Genomic DNA, 19,818 nt, shown 5'->3' with positions numbered 1-19,818 from the left:
TGCGGAAATTGTATCTGATAACGGTAAGCAATTACAGGGAAAAAATATAGACATGCTCTTCGACACCTTCAAAATAAGAAAGAACAAGTCCACTCCCTTATACCCTCAAAGCAACGGACAAGCGGAAGCTACCAACAAGACCCTCGCCCTTATACTCAAAAAAAAATTAGACGAGCATAAGGGAAGATGGTGCGAACAACTGCACAATGTCTTATGGGCATACAGGACAACACGAAGATCCGCTACCGGGGAATCCCCGTTTCTTCTAACTTATGGAGCTGAAGCAGTCATACCTACGGAAATCCTCATGCCAACCACGAAGACCGAAGCTTGGGAGAAAAACCTCACAACAGATATGATGTTAGAAAGGTTGGACGACTTGGAAGGAAGAAGGGAAGTAGCATTGCAAAAGATAGAAAATTATCAACGAAGACTAGCAAGGGAGTACAACAAAAAGGTAAAGCTACGGAATTTTGTAGAGGGACAATATGTGTTGAGAACAATCCCACGGTATCAGCAAGAAAAGAAATGGGGAAAGTTAGCACCTACATGGGGAGGACCTTTTATGATCCACGACATTGCGGGTAACGGTTCCTACTACCTTCGTAATCTAAAAGGCGAGGTCCTCCGGCATCCTTGGAATGCTAAATGGCTCAAACCATACTTCTCATAGAAGCAACGCAGATTTGAATCTGCTTGGAGTGTACCAGAAGAAGAAGGGAGCCTGACCGCTCCACATGTTTCTATCTCTGGAAGAGGAATTGCAGACCTCAACTTATCAATCAAACAAGCTTTCAAATTATTAAGTCAGTGGAATCTACCTACAATATTGGGGAAAGTAGTTAATCTACAATCTCTCAGGGCTCCCCCATCAGTGTCCATAAGTGTAGGACCAGGGGGAAGGCACCCAGCAGAAAGAGATACCCAACCAATCTTAAGGCAACGGGTCGACGGAATGGGTGCGTAAATATTTTAATCCCATATCCTAGAACGTTTCCCCGGCCCCCACCGTCTGGGAATCCTCTGGCCCAGGATTCGCCAGCGAGGTGACAGGTCTCAAGACGATCACGAAGGTACCTTCCTTCAGTATCGCACTCAAAAACACTTAAAAACTTTTGTTTTGATTTTTCACAAATACTTAAAATAAAAACAAAACAACATTGTAGGTATATCAAGAAGAGGATTCATTTCATAAAGGGTGATTACAAGAAGTGAAAGGCCAAAGTCAAGGATACACAATCAAAAAATATTCCTTTTACAGGATCATCAACAAAAAATATCCTTGTTACATGATTACAAAAAGTATAATGATGCCGCGGATCCTACAAAACGCTGCGATCTCTACCTAAGTGGCGGCCCCATCGGCAGGATTATTCTGAAGACTTGATGGGACGCTCCCACCAGAAGAAGGGCCCGAGGAGCTGGGCAAGGCAGAAGGAACGGGACGACGAGGATAGTTCTTCACGAGACCATGTTCATTCCTTAGGCCAAGTTTTATCCTCTCCAGCATCTTGTTCGTCTCCTCAGCCAATTGACAACGAGCCCTGTGTTTAATAACTGTTGTCCGCTATTGGGCTTGGGATAATAACGAAGATAGCCGATTCACTTCTCCAGAAGCAGCACCAACGGCCTCCTCGCGGGTTGCCGCTAAATTCTTGAAGTGATTGGTCTGTTCTTCCTGCTGCGCTAAGGACGATTGAGCCTTTTCAAGTTTTTCATTTGTGACGCGAAGGCGTCCCTCGAGCTCTGAAAAAGACAACACCACGGAGTTAGCGTAGAAAAAAGACAAGGTCACACTCGATGAAATGGGATTATACCTTCGACACAAGCCGAAGCCTCTTCATACTCATTAACAACCGCATCTCGCGCTTCATCAAGATGATCATATTCCGCGGATAATTTCTTATAGTCTAGTTGAAGGTTGGTGAGAGTAAATTGACAGGCATCTAATTCTACCTGCTTCATCGAGTCCATATGACGAAGGTGGTCGACCTCTTTATTTATCTCTGAGACCCCTTTGCTGAGTCTGTACATGCACACTTCGAGATTCCTCTCAGACTCAGCATGACGAGCTACGTCGGAACGAGACGCGGAAAGAGCATTGCTGAGAGCGTAGACTTCAGCACGAGCATCATCTCTTTCTCTGGCAAGACAGAGCATATTATCCTGGACCCCTGAAAGAGGAATGGATCGAGCCGTCTGTAATTCTTCTTCCAACCGCTGAATCCTAGATTCCAACAAGGAAGTGCGCTCACGGGCTTCCCGCAGACTATCACGGGTCCACAGCAGTGTGCCATTAAATAAAGCACGATCATGGTTATACAGATTTTGCATGTCGACCATCTGAACATGCCGCGCGCGCCATACCTCAGCCCGAGCATCCCATTTCTTAGCTTCACTCTTAATTTTCTCAACCAAATCTCTAATACGAGATTTTTGCTGAACTCTTTCGTTTCGAAGCCATATCAGCTCGGGGACGCCACCCACTGGAGATAGGGTGGGGATACTCAGACAGAACAACTAAGAGATAAAAGAATGACGACATACGGCGAGGGAAAAGAACCAAACCTGTGAAAGTGGAAACTTGGCTACGAGTTTGCTCTAACTCCGCGCGCACTGCAACAAGTTCTGACCGAAGATCAGCCTCTGCTTCACCCAGATTTTCTTTCTCCTTAAGGCTTTTCTTCAGCTCTTCAATTTCCACCTCAGCCGCAGATAATTCCTTTTCTCGATGACGAAGCTTAGCCTCGAGCTTCAGAGATTTCGCTTTGAAGAACTGATACAGCACGTGGTTACAATGCTCTCTCCTCATCATCTACACATCAAGATGACAAAACATTATTTCACCGAAGCGTCTGATCGTCACGTAGAAGTGTGTACGAAAATTTACCTCAAGCACACGCTGCTGCGGAAAGCCATATTGATACCCGTCGGCGATAGCCATCATATCGGCAACGGAAGTAGGAGGCTCCGGCACGAGGGTAGCTTCGGGAACAGTCAACCTTTTTCCCCAGGCTTCAGACACCTGCGCCTTTGAAGACATCTCCATCATGCGACGGGTATACGCGGTGGATTCCTTTTCCCCAGCGACCACAGGAGCGGGATGAGAGACAAACAGAAGATTCTTTTCCTTAAACCAATCCATGATGGCGTCCTCACCCTCAGACGTCGGCGACTGGGGAAGACTATCGGCGGGCGCGTCAACGAAAGATTTTCCTTTCTCTGACTCGACCCCCTCAGCATGCTCCTCCGCGCCTACATGCACAGCAGGCTCCTCCGCACCAACATCTTCTACAGTAGCATCCCCATTACCATCACCACCAAGAACATCCCAATCATCATTAGGGGAAAGTAAAGAGAAGTCCTCGGGAAAATCGAGGGCTTCGTCAAAGAACTCTCCCATGGAATACATCCGATCAAAAGAAAATTCTTGAGAAGTGGGAAGGGTATCCGCGACATCACCAGCAGGGACGGAAACATCCCCGATGACAACGTCATCAGCCATCACAACTTTGTTCCTTCCTTCATCACCAGCGTGACCAGCGAAGACCTCTTCTCCGACATTGATAGGGGAGGTACCAGTACGTTCCTCCCCATCAGTAATCTCGTCCTCAGCAAACTCTTCGTTCACTGGACTAGTAACTTCTTCTTGGGCCTCAACCTCGCCCATCACCGTAGTAGAAGACTGCTTCGGCCTAATCTTTTTCTTCTTCAATACCTGAAACCAACACCACAAAAAGAATTATTTTTCCCGTCTGATGGAAGTTCTAAAAAAGAAGCGCAGCTAGAATCTGCGTACCTGAGCAGCTGAGATATTCTTCGGTGGGAGTATAGCACCGGAACCATCCTCCTCGTCTCCCTCTATGATGTCCAGGGCATAAGGAAAATTCATGCCCGCAAAGTTCAGACGCCAGGGGCAGAAATCTCCATAGCGAACAGGAGGAGATTCGCGCGGCTTACTATTCTCGGTAGGCCGCCAACCGCGGGGACCGGGAATCCAACCGTAAGCCCACGGACCAACTATCTCGATAACGGTGGCGTGCCACTCGTAATCATGATCGCGCTTGATCCTCTCTCGTGCGGGGAAGAGTTTCCGACGACTGGACGCCTCCGTGCCAGGAACATACTTCAGCTTGGCATCGCTGACCTCATTTAACAGACGAATCTCGCCTCGAGGAGCAGGGAGATTCCGAAGGCTGACACTCCACGGCTTGCGATTCCTACTATTGACGTAATCCCCAAAGGAGTTATTGAAATTCTCAGGAGTATACCATTCCTTCTCAATGGGATTGGGAACGTAACAAGTCATCGACGTTTCCCCCTTACTCCGCAGATAGCATTCTTTCAGGGCGCGGAGATAATTCCCCGATAGTTGGGATACGGAACGGCTATGAGTATTGGTGGAAGAACCCTCACGACTAGCGAGCACGTCGTAGTAGAAGGAATCACCGGATTTGTACAACGGCAGCATCAGACCAGCCTCGAATGCCCCAACCGTCGTTAACAAATGAAACTCATCGAATTCGTACTTGGAGATAAGCTCATACGTAATATCATCCTCAGGGGCATAGAAACGAACCCCGAAGGCTTGAAGCTCATGCTTTTCCTTGAATATTTCAAGATCGATATGCTTGAAGGTTACTTTTTTCCTGCTAACAGAGACACTGCGTATCAAGGGAGCAGCCTCATCCTCCTCGGCGGGGCCGGATGAACTAACGAACGCTTCCGAAGCTTTTCTCTTCACGGGGGGATTCTTTGAAGATTCAACCCTAGGAGCTACGCTCTTCGTATTCTTCCCTTTAAAAGTTGGAGAAGACCGTAGATGATGCTCGGGCACTAACGAACGTAGAGGAGGAATGTCAAAAGCAACAGCGCGGGGCGGAGCCTGCGTACTCCTAGTATCATCACGAGGACGAGCCACTGAGCGATCAAAGACTCTTCGAGAACCAGACGGAATTATCGGGGGAATATCTTCCCTAGAGGACGAGGCTTTCGCTCCAGAAGAAACTCGACTCCGACGAACATCATCTTGAGACTCTCGACGCGGAGGAGATCTCGATAACCCAGAATCAGGAGTCTGATAAGTAGGCCGCGGACGGTCAGACATGGCTGCGGAAAGAATAAAATCAAGAACAAGTTACACAAAAAAAAAAATAAAATCACCAAAATCAAAAAACATATCCATAGCAATACAACCACGATAACGTAGCAACCCTAAAAGTAGTATACATGCTCAATATTTCACCCTCGAAGTAATGGCTTCCTTAATTTAAGATGAAGAACAGGGGCAAACTAGTATGCAAGCATCAGAAGAAGTTCTTCATCACAAACAAGGAACAACAGTAGCAGAAAATTCACAAGTCAACACAGCATAAAACGGTGGAAATAAAGAAAAAGAAAACTTACCGGCAAAAACAGCAGTAGAAGAAACAAACAGGAGAAGCGGGCGTGGTTAATGCTAAGGTGGAGAGAATTTAAGATCACAGGTGCAATGAAGACTGACAGAAAATTTAAGATCACAAGTGCAATGAAGACTGACAGAGAATTTAAGGTCACAGGTTTAATGAAGACAGACAGAAAATTTAAAGGAAGAATGAAAACTGAGAGAGTGTTTAGGAAGAATGAAATTAAATTTTCTTTCTATCCTTAAAATACCCGAAAGAAAGAGAAGGAAATTAAGGGAGGAATGGGAAAACGTGCCCGTTACATAAGCAGTTAATGCACGAATAAAAGACGTGCCCAAGTATCTAGGAGAAGTTATTAGGAGTGAGAAGAATATGCGACGATAGTTTTTCTTCAAGGCACCCATTAGTCATTCAAGCCCGAAGAAAAGGGGCAAATTGTGTACACATATATCTCACTATCAGACACGTGTATATAAAGAGGTACGTGGAAAGCATGCAGGCCAAAAACATCAAAACATGATGGGTCACGAAACACCAAATAAACCCCGAGGAGTTACTTTATCTCATCCCCAAAAGAGAAGCCAAGATCAACGGTGGAGAGAAAGTTAGCTGACACGGACTGACAGGGGCAGAAGACACTTGTCTGACACGAGCAGACCCCTCAACTACCCACATTAAACACTCCGAGCAGTGTACGTGTCGACCAACCTGTGGAACGAGCGAGGATGCCTCTGCGGGATCAAGGGGGGAACGCAGACCTCCGCGCGATGGACGCAAGGACACAAGAAGATAAGGTTCCGACGGTCTTCAGAGATGGGTCCCACGTTCTAACCTTATAAATACCCAATCTCCACCAAGAGGAAGGGGGATCGAAAACATCAGGAAGGGAAGGAGAGAGAGAGAGAGAAATAGCAAAGGTAAGTTAATCCCTGAGAGGAGAGAAACATGTAAACCCCAAAAATCATTCAACTATTCGTGTAACCGTGAAGAACATAGTAGAACAACAAATCCCGTGGATGTAGGCCTTAGTGCTGAACCACGTAAACCTTGGTCTTATTTACATTTCAGCACTTTACATTCATTTAGCTCCGCACGAGTTTGCTTATATGTTTTGTTTTCCTTAATACTTATATCCCATGCACAAACGCCACGCATGGAGTGGTTGGAGGAGGCCATGATAAACCCGAAGGTTTTGAGCCAATAAATCAACACCAGGGTACCATCATCATAATCTCCTTAAATGTTAAAGATTGATTGTGAGCGTTCGGACCCGCACGTGGTTCTTGTGCTCACACCTTAAGTAAAAATTCATCTACACAGTAATCTTCAGATAAAATAAAATGCATTATATGAGTTTCATCTACACAGTAATCTTCAGATAAAATAAAATGCATTATATGTATTTCATGTTTGTTTCCTTAGCACTGAACTACTCATTTGAATAACCCCTTAGCTCCCAAACCTTTCCCCTAAGAGTGACTCCCTCAGCCAAAACCGCACCGACTTAAACTACTGTTTATATGATCTAGTCGTACTCGTTCCTCATTATCTTGATAATTTTCAATTCAATGGTAAGAATAAAATAAGAAAAAGTCGAGACAAAGCTCATTTTTGACGATTATAACATCAACCTAAGATGTATATTATCTTTATTAACTGATAACTCGTGGCCGTGGGTTGTTATGACTGACTGATAATGATGATGATGACAGCACAGGTGAATGATGATAAGATTAGTTGAAGAACGAAACCACGCGTATATAGAATAATGGATGATGTTCTTCTGAATCTCTGATTAAAGGGTCAACCACGTTGGAAGTGGGACTTAGATTAGATAATCTCAAATATATGTGACTCGAACAGAACTTGACTTAAACATTCTAGTTATCTCAATTCCCACGTAGATATATTCCATTTCCATCTACAGATTGATTGATATATGTGGCGCAAGTGAACCGCATTAAAGTGCAGCACTTTCTCATGGCTGAGATGAGATGTTATTCCGCAAGCATCATATTATGGTCCAAAAGATTCTAATGACTAGTTTGTTTAGTTTTGCTTCATCTTCTTTTGATTATAACTTTCCGAGAGAGAAATCTTAAAATTTTTCTCAGTAAGTGTAAAATCACTGGATAACTATATAATTTCTCCCGGTAAATATAAAATTGATCAGAAAATACACAGTGCATGAGCTAGACAATTAATACATCCTAACCGCAAATCATTTTATTTGATGCCTTCATGGAATATATTGTGTTAAATGTAAATACAGTGTAGGAATAACTGAGCTGGTAAACCTAGAAATCTAGTGTTAGTTGAGAGTCTTGAGACTTCAGTTTCTCACTTCCAACTATTGTTCCACCTCCTTAATGTTTCCTTTGACAAATTCTTATTTTCCTGTATCAATTACTTGTCTATTAATTAATCTAGGGTCATTAATCTAATCAAGTAAAATTATGTGGTTAGCAAGGAAAACACCTCATATCATAATAAAGAAACTGACTGTAGTTATCTAAAAATAGATTAGTTAATTATCGAAAACATAAACACTAATCCGTTCCATCCACCCAAACCAAATCTGTAGAAGATCCAATTTTAGACATTTTTCAAGTAACATCAAATGAGCTATATTTGGTAGGGCAAAGGTGTTGGTGACTCAGATACGGATTCATCATTTTCTCTGTAAACCTTATCCTTAGTTTGATCTCCCTATTACCATGGAAAAGGTAAGGCCATGTTCATGAAAAATCATTATTTAAATCTCAAAAAAATAAAATAAAAAAAGTAATACTATTTTCATTTTTATTTGTTTATTTAATAGCATTGTCTCCCAATGGGCATATTCCAAATCGGAAATGTATATATAGACAAAAGATTAGCTCGAAGTGGACTCGGCAAATGATCGAACATATATTCCTGCTTTGAACCCTGAAAAAAAACTTGTAAACTTCTACATTCCATTCATTCTCTTCTCTTTTTATACATCTCGATCAAGCATTATTATGGGTGAAGATCAAAAAATGCAAAGCTTTCGTGATCCAATCTCGACAATAACCGGACCGTATTCACCTTCCGGTAATAATAATATCCGATGGGTAGCCATGGATAATGATGACGTTTTTGATTCAAGAACTTCGTCGTTTGAAGATTTGATTAATGGCGCCTCTACCTCTTCATCTTCGTTAGACCTAGAAGAAGAAGACGGATCTCCGAATACATCTTCTTCGTCATCGTCTTCATCGATCAATGGACCTTTATTTGAACTGTCTGATTTAATGGAACATCTTCCAATCAAGTGAGTGATTAATTTAATTTAATTTAATTATATCTATGTATTCTTGATCAATTAAACGTAACATTTCTAATGCATGTACTAATGTTTGTTTTTTCATGGATATTTTGCAGGAGAGGACTTTCCCAGCATTTTGATGGAAAATCACAGTCATTTACTTCGCTCTCCAACGTCAACTGTTTAGAAGATCTTGCGAAAGGAGGAATTCATTTTAGGAAGAAGAAGTCATCCAAAAGCAATAGCTATGGAGGTGGATTAGATATCCAAAATAAGACAATATCAAAGAAGTCTTGGTTAACCAGAGGTTGTTTTGTATCTTCTTTAGTTGATAAGCAGGGAATTGGCTTTAATCTAAGAACTCATGCCAATTCATTCAAAAGATAGCGCTTTAAGTTGCGTGGAATTTGCACAATTGTTAATCTTGTATATGCATAATCAGTCTTGTACGAGATGGTGTTTCTTGTTAAAAAACCTAGTATCATTTTTCCTCACCTCAGAAGTTTGTAACCTCATTTCGCAAGTGCGGGGTTCTTTTTTATTTTATTTTTGCAAGGTGCAAATTCCTGCAGCTAAATGCTGGTCCATTTGTTAGTATATTTTTTAGTTCTAGTCAACGGTCGAGTCTTTGCCGATTTACTGGTCTACATTAGCTTCTAGTAGCTCTTGACTGAAAGGTCAAGTCTTTGCCGTGTTACTACAGTTTGCCAATTCTCTGTCAAGTTTTTTAATCGACTGTGATAAAATATTGCTTAAATCACCATTAACAAACTTGGTTTTTCGGTCAAGCTTTATTACCGATCAAAGGGAAAAAAAGAAACTTGGTGTTTCCGTGTGTGGATTCCACACCTACTTGATCCATAAGACTGGGTGTTATAACCATCCTTCCCAAAATTCGAAAAGATATTTATTTCAGATATTGAAACTTGCACCTTGTTTTTTTCGTGACTCACCTGAATTGTTTGAATTTGACTCATCTAGATCTGACTGATTTCACCTGAGTTATTTGGATCTAACATAATATGTTTATTTTTTGAGTTAAATCTGATTAAAAAATACGTGAGTTAGTGGCTTGGTATCATGAATCAGGGACATTTTATTTCCCGACTTAAATGGATTCGTGTCAGAGACTAGATCTGAGTCAGATCTGACTCAAAATAAAAAAATAAACAACCTGACATCTAACTCGAGCGGATCAGTGGCCGAGTCAGATTCTGACGTCGAGTCATCAACAAATAAACACACTTTTAGGCCTGTGAACAAGAGAAAACTGAAAAACGCTCCCCGATTACAAGCTAATGATGCGTAAGCATTACGCGGATGTCCCAGACCAAGTGAAACGCACACTGATTTCAATTTTCACCTTGCACTGTGCCAACATGGTTCAATTTTCACCTTGCACATGACATAAATTCCCAAAATAAGAAAAATAAAAAAAAATTATCAAATAAAAAAGTTGGTACAATTGGTACATGACTACATGCCAACATGGTGACCAACTTTGCATGTTAGCTGATTGTCAATAAAGTGACCGGCTATATATGTTTTATTAAAAACTATCCGTTAGATCTTCAATGAGTGTGGCCAACTAAAAGTGCAGACAAAAAGGGAAAAGAGCATTCGAAATAGTTAAAAAATGTTGGAGGGGCTTTTGATGGATAATGTTGAATACATGTCAATCACCTGTGGGAGGTATATAAATCTGTGGGCAATACAGTGGACAAAAGCCAACCCTTGTGGGATGGATAACTACCGGGACATTTAGGATAAGAACGATAATGTGTGCTGGCTGGCTTGCAGACTCGGAACTAAAGTGGTTGTAATTTTTATGGCAGTTTTTGAGGATTCATGTGGTTGAAATCCCATTGCCCATCAAATTGATTGAGCTGATTATTATTATGTTCACGTCTGGCTTTGTTAAAAGAGCTTTATAGTACGTAAGGTGATTAGCCATAATCTTTATGCACGGCAGCACTAGGATAAGATCAGTGTTGCGCCACACCATCAGCGGAACAAAGCCAAACAGCAAAGGCAGTCGACAAAGACTAATAATAATCCTAATTTCGTTAGAGGTCCCTTCAAATAAGAGTCAGACGAGGGGAACAGACACTCATACATGGTATTCGGTCACTGTACATATGTCTTCGAAAGCTATACATATTTCATAAAATCTTTTCACATCTCACGGTTGTCTGCAAATAGTATTCTTCAGCATTTCGTTGTTTGGGATGGTGTTTTCTCAGCGGCAAGAGAAAAAAAGTTCAATTTTGGAAGATCACTCACTATGTGATAGTATGGATGTTATGGCGCTAGAGAAACAACAGGGAGAAACAACAGAGTTTTGGGAGGAAGAAATAAGTTTGTATCTAACTTGTTCTTATATTATCAAATTTATATCACCACAACTTGTTTTTATCACCTGATTAACACAAAACCGTGCCATTTTAGTTTGTACTATCAAGTTTTACTCATTAAACACAACAACAAAATCAAACACAGTATAAAAAAGAATTTGACATGATTTAAAAGAGGATATCAATATTATTAGGGAGTGATATCATTTCATATAAGATAAATAAATGTTAATAAAATTTGATGTTCAATTGATATCACGGCCGCTAATAGTAGCATCCCTTAAAAAATCATGGAATTTGATAGGGTTATATACATTTTTGGTATTTCAAAATTTACTTTCTAGAACCCCTTGAGGTTTCTTTACATTAATCAAATCTCTTTTTTAAGAAATGTTCAATTCACTACCGTAGCTAGCTACAAATGTAAGCGAATGTACTCCACTGGTCAAATGTTTTGTTAACAAAAGGCATATTAAAAAGCCGTAATAGTGTGTAATGAATATTTAACTAGCTTAATTAGGCTCTAAGTTTCAAGATTCTAACATTAATCGGTTAGCTACACAGATCCATTGTAACTTTCACACATCTTGAAGTTTATCCAAAAAAAAAAAAATTAAGCTAAATCTTGAAAGTTTATACATAACACAAAATTGATTAAGAAGACCAAAATCAACAATTCCTGGGTGAAATGGACAGTTAGATTTTGATACTGTTTAAATGGACAAAAATGTAAAAATAGGCAGGATGTAACCAGTTTCATCGTGCCCATTTTTAAATATTTTTTCTTATTTTTAATTTACACAGGATCTATCCAGTTTCATCCTTGATATTTTTTAAATTTAAGCTAGGATGAAAACAGTTTCATCTTTATTATTATTTTTTTTGGTCATTTTACCCAAACTATTTTTTACTCGTCCATTTGAACCGTGATTTAAAAATATTTGGATAAATGACCCATTTTCCGCATACATGAACCGTTATCCAAATTTACAACCACAAGAAAGAAAGATCCTCCTTCGGACATATCATCTAAGATTTAACTAATGTATTTGAAAGTAACATATCTATCTAATGTACTGTGTACATAACTTAAATAAAAATAAAGAGCAAAGGTGGTGGTGACTCATTATCTGCATGGATACAAAACTTCTATTCTTTTAGATCCTTATCCTCCTATCTGGTCTGGACTCTATCTCTGGAAAATTAAAATTTAGGAATATTTCAGACCATGAGATAAGTTTTTTATTTTCTTTATAAGCAGATAAGTATTCAGATAAATTAAAAAATAAAAAATATTGATTCTCTTTTCTTGTGTGTACTATATATACATAACAAAACCACATTCCAATTCTCATATTTGTGTATCAACTCAAGTCTTGTTCCCGAGCTTAAGATAACCCTGTTGCTGTGCTTCATTCTTAATCTTGTTAAATATTGTGTTCTCAAGTTGGATCATCACAGAAGAAATGGGTGAAGGAAAACTGAAAACATTCCGCGATCCGATCTCCACCATAACCGGTCCGTATTATTCATCCCTTGCTGCTTCAAGAAATCGATGGGTAGACATGGAAGCAGATGATGATGCAAGTGATTTAATGTCAAGTACCTCCTCCTCAACGTTTTATGATGAGTCGAGTAATACATCTAATGCATCATCAAGTTTTGAAGAACTGGTAGATGATGCGTCTTCTTCTTCGAGTAGTACTAATGGGCCATTGTATGAACTGTCTGATCTAATGGCTACTCTTCCCATCAAGAGAGGACTGTCTAAACATTTTCAAGGAAAATCACAGTCATTTACTTCATTGTCTGATGTGAGTTGCATAGAAGATCTTGTCAAGAAAGAAAATGGTTATGGTAGAAAAAAGATGATCACGACTTGTAAGAGTTATGGAGGTGGATTAGATATACAAAAGAAGGTCATATCAAAGAAAAATACCAAGTCTAATTCAGCTCCTAGATTTATAGGTAGTCCAAGAAGACCTCCTCTAATTCCTGCAAAAAGGAGTACTGTTTTTGCTATTAGCCAATCTTGATTGATTTCATAGTTCATTAATTTTTTGTAAGCAAAATTATTAGATGAGTTTTAACAATATCTGTTCATGGGAGAATTCCATTTATATGAAGTTGTTTCAATTTTTTTAAAATTGTCTTTTGGATTTTATTTTTTTTTTATGGTTTGGGATTTCAGTTTTATTGCATGATTCAAGCATGTTCTTCATTGTGTTTCATCATGATTTGAGTAAAGGTGGTCATGGAATTAAAGGTGGTTGGGACATCCCATACTAGGAGAAGTCTTGGAGATAAGAACAAACCACAAGTGATGGTCTCAAAGTGTTGGGACAGTTCTTGGACAAAGCACGAAGGTTGTTTGGTAACAAATTCTAACACCTTTAGAAGATCTGGTACTCGATCTCTGGCCAACATTAAAATAAAAGTTAAATTTCCATCTTTTTCCTGCTTGAAATGCAAAATTCACTTCTTAAAACAAGTGGTGTGTCACCCAGGAAGCCCTTGTCCCAGGGATCCTAGAAACGATTTGCAGAAGTTAACCGAAAATTTGATCCGCATGGAGAGCTTTTCATTCCATATTTGTTTTCCTTGGAAAAATTATGTACAGTATTTTGTATTATGTGATTCTATGTTGAATTTTGCTGAGAGCTTGGGGATGCAACAATGATATTACTCTTTCTCTCTTTGATAACCCTAGAGAGTTAGCTAGATCCGGTCGTTTCCAAGCAAACTGGGATACAGAACACCAAGAAAGAGGCAGGCATCGATCTGGATTCCGATTACCCGCAAAAGTACAGAGTCAAAAGCTTCCATATTCAGTTGCTCTTTGGCAAAGCTGATCGTAGATGTGAAAATAAAAACTTAGTTGCGAAAACATTGCAGGAAATGAGGAAACTAGATAATTCACATTAAGAATCCGACTATATTACAAGAGATATAAATTAGTTCCTTTTTGGTAAGCAGAAATGGACAGCTAAATATACATGATTCCAGAGAAAAGTTTTTCTAATTGCTTTCCTGCTTTTATTAGTGGAAGGAGATTGTATGAGTGAGTACCGAGTCTACCGACAGTAACCAATACTTCATTTCTCATTATCATGAAGCAGTAACGAAACAATCAGCAATCAAAGAGCCACATTGCACAGTAAAAAAATAAGGCACTTTCAGCTCTTTTTGTTCATTCGAATAAATCACAATTTCAAGGTATAAAAAAATGGCAATAAGAAAATGATTCTACTTTTCTTCATTATCTGATAATCAGAATGCGTACCGGTAAATTGCATCAGCTACACCATCCTCGTCATTACTTAGACCAATAACATTTGCAACAGCCTTTGTCTTCTCTGCTCCGTTACTAAGAGCTACACCTAGAGAAGCCAGCTCAAGCATCTCAATGTCGTTTTCTCCATCTCCAATAGCCATTACCTATTCAGTAGGAACAGAATGGATGAAGGGATTAAATGTTTAATCTTAGCACTGAAGTTCAAGATGCATATAACTTTGTTACATGGTAAGAAAGATTAATTGGTGCAAATCTCTTCTTCTAAACTTTCATATGCTTGACACTTAGAAAGACAACCCCGTTTATTTGTTCTTTCAAATGCACAGTGACTGATTTTAAGGGTAGAATGAAGAATCTAAATATTTGTACACGGGTAAAACAAAGCATCACAAGGATAAGGAAAATCCGTCATCCCTACCCCTTTTGGGGTGACGCCCAATTGATCCAGCAACATTTTTACTCCGCTTCCTTTGGAAGTTCCGGAGGGAACAATTTCAAGCATATCAGGCATGGCTTGAACAACACCAGCACGTCCTTTTGTTGCTTCAAACCAATATGGTCGCAATGTAGTAGATATTGACTCAGGAGAGTCAAAAAATAGCAGTTTCTGCAAACCAACTAAACTTGAGAGACTAATATAGCAAGATACGAATTCATACATTATGAACTTGTGTTTGTAATGTTGCAGAGAATATACGTTCATCTATGCAGATAAAATTATATCGCCTTTTTCTTTTTGTTCATTCTCATAAATTCAAAAGTCTATACTAGGTTCCAACAAATCCATACCTGTATATCAGCAGCGTTTAAGAGATTTTCAAGGGAAGGCATGACTTCGGCCTGCAAACAAACTCAAAAACTGAGAAACCTAATTGCCAAAGGACAATGGTGGAACCCAAAATATATGAAGAACATAAAGATAAGATTATAGCACAAATTGGTTACCTTTGGCTCGTGGTATACAAGATGAAGTGAGTCTATTGACGGGTGTTCAAACAGTGTGAAGCACCTGTCCTGTGCAAATGCAATTAGAGGAACTTTGTGCTCCAACGAGTACATAAATGCCTATTGTTGAGTAACCATGGTGAGGAAGAGAATTACATATATAGTAATAATTATTGAGTATACCACCAGAGAAACAACTCGAATAGAACCGTAGAGACAAAAAATATTACCTCCCGGCAAACACTCGTGTCTAAGTTTCCTCTAAAAATTTCCCTGCCCTGCATGCCATAAACTAGCAACCCCTGGAAGGAAAGTGCAAATTTAATGACAATCATATGCATGTCAAAGCAACCACCGAAAAGAGGTTTTAAGCATTTGGACACTAAGAATTGAACTGCAGAAAAATAACAAGCCTACAAATATAAAGACAGGCGACTTCTTACTCTGCTTTGATCACATTCATTGGTGAAACATTACAGTGGGTAGTGGTTTACTTCCTAGATTAAAGAAAATAGATTCCGGAACAATTCACGTGGTGATCACATTCATGGTGAAATAGAGCCTAGTGGAGAATGGTTACTTTACCGTAAAGGTATCATTAAAATCACAGCGGGTAACAGACATTTGAAAAATCTGTCGAGGTGTATTTAGAAGCAAGTAAAGTCCATAGTTCCTAAAGTGAGAGATATTCACGCTGTATGAGATTCATAGCGGAGGAACATTTACAGAGATACACACCTGTAAGAAGACCCCAGGTGTACTTTCTGAAAGAATGCCACCTTTTCCTGCTAAACCTACCGCCTTCAAAGCAGTCATAGCAGCAGGACGAGCCTGTTTAAAACATTGCACAAAGTAACAACCATTCATTTATCGTAAGTGGAAACCGCTGTTTGCCGATTATCTAACAAATAATCTGGTGATGTCTAAAAAGTAAAAAAAAAAATTATCAAAAGAACATGTCGTCTCTTCACTGACAAAAAATAACCACAAATTAGTCAAAAGAAGTTGGACACTTATATTTAGTTTGCTAGAGGTTTTCTGAAGCCACTATCATGGTAAGCAGTCACCACACAAAAGGCAGTTGAAAAGGGGAAAACTATCATTCTAATTACCTTTCCGGTGGCTATGACAACCTTCACTCCCATAGACATGGCCTCTCTCAGAGCTCCTGCTGTAGTCGAAGTAATCTGGCTTCTACTATTTAGCAAAGTTCCTACACTTAGATAAGAAAAATAGTGAGAAAACGACAAAGAGAACTCAACAAAATTCACTACCATTTACAGTGTAAGCCTCACCATCCATGTCACAGAAGATATAGTTGAATTTTGGTTTATAAAACCGAAGACTGCCTTCTTTCTTCCTGTCGCTTGATAGTTCACCTACAAAGTTCCAGAAACTGCAAGCGTCTTTATAAAATCTTACACCACCAGCTAAAAATAATCATGAATAGTGACAGCAGCAAAATCCAATGAAAAAGTGGCTATAGTTGTAGATCAAGAACACCGTGAGATTACCATCTGGAGATTCTGTTTGAGGATTTTCAACGCTGGCAGCATCAATGGCACATTGAATTAATCCTTTTCCCTTCCATCCAAGACTTCTCAAAAGAAGTTCTTCCTCTTTTTCCATCTCTTCTTCCGCTTCATCACTAATCTCATGATCAAATCCCAAAAGATGCAACAGTCCATGAACCTGCCAGAATAACATAGTTTAGGGTTCTTGACTTCAACATAGATATTTCTAGGACCTAATATCAATTTTAACTAAAGCCATGTTGTTATTGCACGACATGGAATTTTAGTAAAGCATAAGGAACCTTCTATCAACTAAAAGAGGTTCTGTTCAGTAGTAAAAATAGGTAAAAAAGACAAAAGTTATCCTTATTTGATAACATGCAAAATTATGATACATAAGTATATGAAGACTTTATAGTATTTGTGTAAAAATACGAAGACTTTAATAAGTCATATAATCTTAAAACATGAAACTGCAGAGTATGTCTTTTAAGCAAAACCAACCATAAGGACACGGATCTCATCAAGAAGAGTATGCCCTCTCTCTGATGCTTGTCTTGCAGCTGTCTCAACAGAAATAACTACATCACCCATCATAAGCTGCAAAAGAAAGAAAACTGTCAAGGGGTTACAAACAAGGGCAAAATAGCTCCAAGACATGTTCTTAAGAACTTAATTCTTACCATTGGTAGCTTAAGCCCCGGCATATGTTGTGACATGGAGAGAACATCAGTAGCATGGTCTTCATCCCTCCAGTCTTTATTAAGCTTTCGAATAAAATCATCATTACACAGAAGTACTGATAACTCAACACTTTCGTACCCACCAACATCATCAATTGAAGTGTCCCTCGTTTTATATGGAGAATCTTTTAGTCCATCAAATGCTAGTTTCATTGCCATGGGAACATTTAGACGTAGCAGTTCCGCAATATTCTGCACCAACCCACAATTTATGAGATTAAGGAGACAAAGAATATCACATGAATAAGTTCAAAATGACACTGCACAAACTAATGCAGATGGTTAAGTCCTATTTCATCTTATATCATATAAATAGAAAAGGACGACAACAATACCAAATCAATCACTCAAGTGATCAAACACAACACACTGTCAGAGTGATGAATGGCCATGGAGAAAGGATATATCACCACACAGTTATCAATCTTTTGTGTACTGCATGATGGTATTGAAAAGCAAAAATCAAGTCTTTTGCCAAATTGTAGTTCGCCAAAATAGATGGGCATAGCAATAGCAATGATGTGAAAACTATAATGGAACCAAACTGAACACAACAAAAACTAGTCCCCTATACATGCACCATTATTTATCCTTCAAGTTCCACAAAATGATACCATTTCTCACCAAATACAAACATGTTAACCAATTCAAAAGAAGTATACCCTTAACTCACTTCAAGCAAACAAACTTTACACAACAAAATTAACTCAATTCAAGCTCATTATCATCCATAAAACCAAAAACCCACATTTAAATTCCAAAACTTTATCTAATTTCATAAACAAAATCCAAACTTGATAAACAAAAACAGTATTACCAGAACTTCAGGATCTTCAGGCAACCCTTCTTCAATACCAATACTAACATTGAGTTCCAATTCTTTTTCCTTCTTGGGTTTACTCCGTTTCACTTTTCTACTAAACCCTCTTTGATTCGCAAAAATCCCTCTCCTGTTCTTGTTTTCTCCATATGAAATTTGAATTCTTCCACCAAAAACAGAAGAAGAAGAAGATAATGATGAGAGTGAGGAAGTATTATGAGAAAGAAAACGAAGAGAATTTTGATTATTAGGAGTTAATGATGATTTGAAAGCTAGAGGTAAGGGGTGGGAAGCTGCTATTCTGGCCATTGAAAGAGATGATTGAAACTCCGGCCAGATAGTCGCCGGAGTGTATTTTGTGAGAAGGATTGTTGTTCGACGTATAGATGTGGAAAAATGGGAATGCATTCAGATGAAAAAGAAAATGTAAAATTTTGGTGAAAGAGGAGATTTCTAGGGTTTTAGTTTGTTTTAGGACCTATCAAATGAAGGAATATCCCTAGACCTTGGGGATCTCAACTCAAAAATCTCCTCTTGTTCTGCGTTTTGTTCTTGTTCTGTTCCCCCGAGGGCCTTAAGTGAGCTTGAAACAAGAAAAGTTGGGTTTTTGACTCTCGGAATTGGGTGGTAACAGAGTGATGAGGGAAGTCACAAACCACCGGGCGTCGCCATAAGAACTGACACAAAATCCTTAAGAGGGTGTTTGGACCATAGGAGGAAACGAAGAAATCAATCCAAAAAGTTGGGAGCAGACCAGAAGCGCTTTTGCTTTTCTGGAAGCAAAAATCAATCCCAGAAAAACAACTTGCTTCACTGATGTACGCTCAGAAGTTGATTTTTCGACTTTTGAAAGTCGAAAAATTAGAAGTCAGAAGTCAGTTTGACAATATCATTTCAGAACAATTTATAGAAGCAGAAAAGTCAATTTTTTGTGAATCAAAATATTTCTGCTTCTGGTATCCAAACGCGCTAGGGTGTTCGAATATACATTTAGAAATAACTTTTTAACTTTGAGAAGAAAAAATCAGAAGTTATGGTGGTAAAAAATAAAATCAAAATAACTTCTTGAAGCAAAAAAAAATTAACTTTTTGTAAGGATATTTTTGCTTCTGATTTTTCGGGATTGATTTCTGCTTTTGATATCCAAACACTTTCTTTGTGTCTGTGCATACTGATACATATACATGTCCAAAATAACTTGTGAATTTTTTGCTTTCAGAAATCGAAAAACAACTTTTTAATGTATTTGTATCTTGATGTATCAAATTATATCAGGTTGATACAGGCTCGGATCATTCTGTATCAAAGTGATGCGGAACAACCTATACAATATGATGAATGACGACTATAAATTCAAAATTAGACAGAAATCCTATTAGTATCCAGAAATTTCAGTAAGTATTGATACCTAACATGAAATACCAATATCTAGAAGTACATGATAACCAACCAA

At 38.9% G+C, this 19,818-nt stretch overlaps 3 protein-coding genes across 4 annotated transcripts; 2 read left to right on the top strand and 1 right to left on the bottom strand.

Moving 5' to 3' along the window:
* The first annotated feature begins 8,279 nt into the window (after window positions 1-8,279).
* On the top strand, window positions 8,280-9,279 carry LOC113354012. The gene is made up of 2 exons (XM_026597467.1): window positions 8,280-8,700; window positions 8,811-9,279. The coding sequence occupies exons 1-2, from the start codon at window positions 8,408-8,410 to the stop codon at window positions 9,079-9,081; spliced, it is 564 nt and encodes a 187-aa protein (XP_026453252.1). The 5' UTR covers window positions 8,280-8,407; the 3' UTR covers window positions 9,082-9,279.
* Window positions 9,280-12,514: 3,235 nt separating this feature from the next.
* Window positions 12,515-13,084, top strand: LOC113352071. The gene has a single exon (XM_026595943.1). It carries the CDS (start codon window positions 12,515-12,517, stop codon window positions 13,082-13,084), a length of 570 nt encoding a protein of 189 aa, XP_026451728.1.
* Window positions 13,085-14,123: 1,039 nt separating this feature from the next.
* On the bottom strand, window positions 14,124-19,055 carry LOC113349268 (endoribonuclease YBEY, chloroplastic-like). Of its 2 annotated transcripts, XM_026593209.1 has the most exons (12): window positions 18,363-19,055; window positions 17,486-17,737; window positions 17,307-17,402; window positions 16,803-16,980; window positions 16,584-16,667; window positions 16,401-16,501; window positions 16,027-16,119; window positions 15,519-15,590; window positions 15,289-15,408; window positions 15,133-15,183; window positions 14,762-14,950; window positions 14,124-14,486 (listed from the first exon to the last, which is right to left on the bottom strand). In XM_026593209.1, the coding sequence occupies exons 1-12, from the start codon at window positions 18,771-18,773 to the stop codon at window positions 14,319-14,321; spliced, it is 1,815 nt and encodes a 604-aa protein (XP_026448994.1). In that variant the 5' UTR covers window positions 18,774-19,055; the 3' UTR covers window positions 14,124-14,318. The 2 variants fall into 2 exon arrangements, with proteins under 2 accessions (XP_026448994.1, XP_026448995.1); XM_026593210.1 differs by lacking the exon at window positions 14,762-14,950.
* Between the last annotated feature and the right edge of the window lie 763 nt (window positions 19,056-19,818).

Source organism: Papaver somniferum, chromosome 2 (genome assembly GCF_003573695.1).
Source record: "Papaver somniferum cultivar HN1 chromosome 2, ASM357369v1, whole genome shotgun sequence".
NCBI classification, from domain to species: domain Eukaryota; kingdom Viridiplantae; phylum Streptophyta; class Magnoliopsida; order Ranunculales; family Papaveraceae; genus Papaver; species Papaver somniferum.
The sequence above is the reverse complement of the archived record's forward strand: the minus strand, read 5'-3'. Positions and strand labels throughout refer to the sequence as shown.

Excerpts from the sequence above, each read along its gene's own strand:
- LOC113354012 (XM_026597467.1), top strand. The coding sequence starts at position 8,408 with ATGGGTGAAGATCAAAAAATGCAAAGCTTTCGTGATCCAATCTCGACA. Across the intron at positions 8,701-8,810 it reads ATGGAACATCTTCCAATCAA|GAGAGGACTTTCCCAGCATT; the intron begins GTGAGTGATTAA and ends GATATTTTGCAG.
- LOC113352071 (XM_026595943.1), top strand. The coding sequence starts at position 12,515 with ATGGGTGAAGGAAAACTGAAAACATTCCGCGATCCGATCTCCACCATA.
- LOC113349268 (XM_026593209.1), bottom strand. The coding sequence starts at position 18,773 with ATGCATTCCCATTTTTCCACATCTATACGTCGAACAACAATCCTTCTC. Across the intron at positions 16,502-16,583 it reads TATCTTCTGTGACATGGATG|GAACTTTGCTAAATAGTAGA; the intron begins GTGAGGCTTACA and ends ATCTAAGTGTAG. Across the intron at positions 14,951-15,132 it reads TAAACGCTGCTGATATACAG|AAACTGCTATTTTTTGACTC; the intron begins GTATGGATTTGT and ends GTTGGTTTGCAG.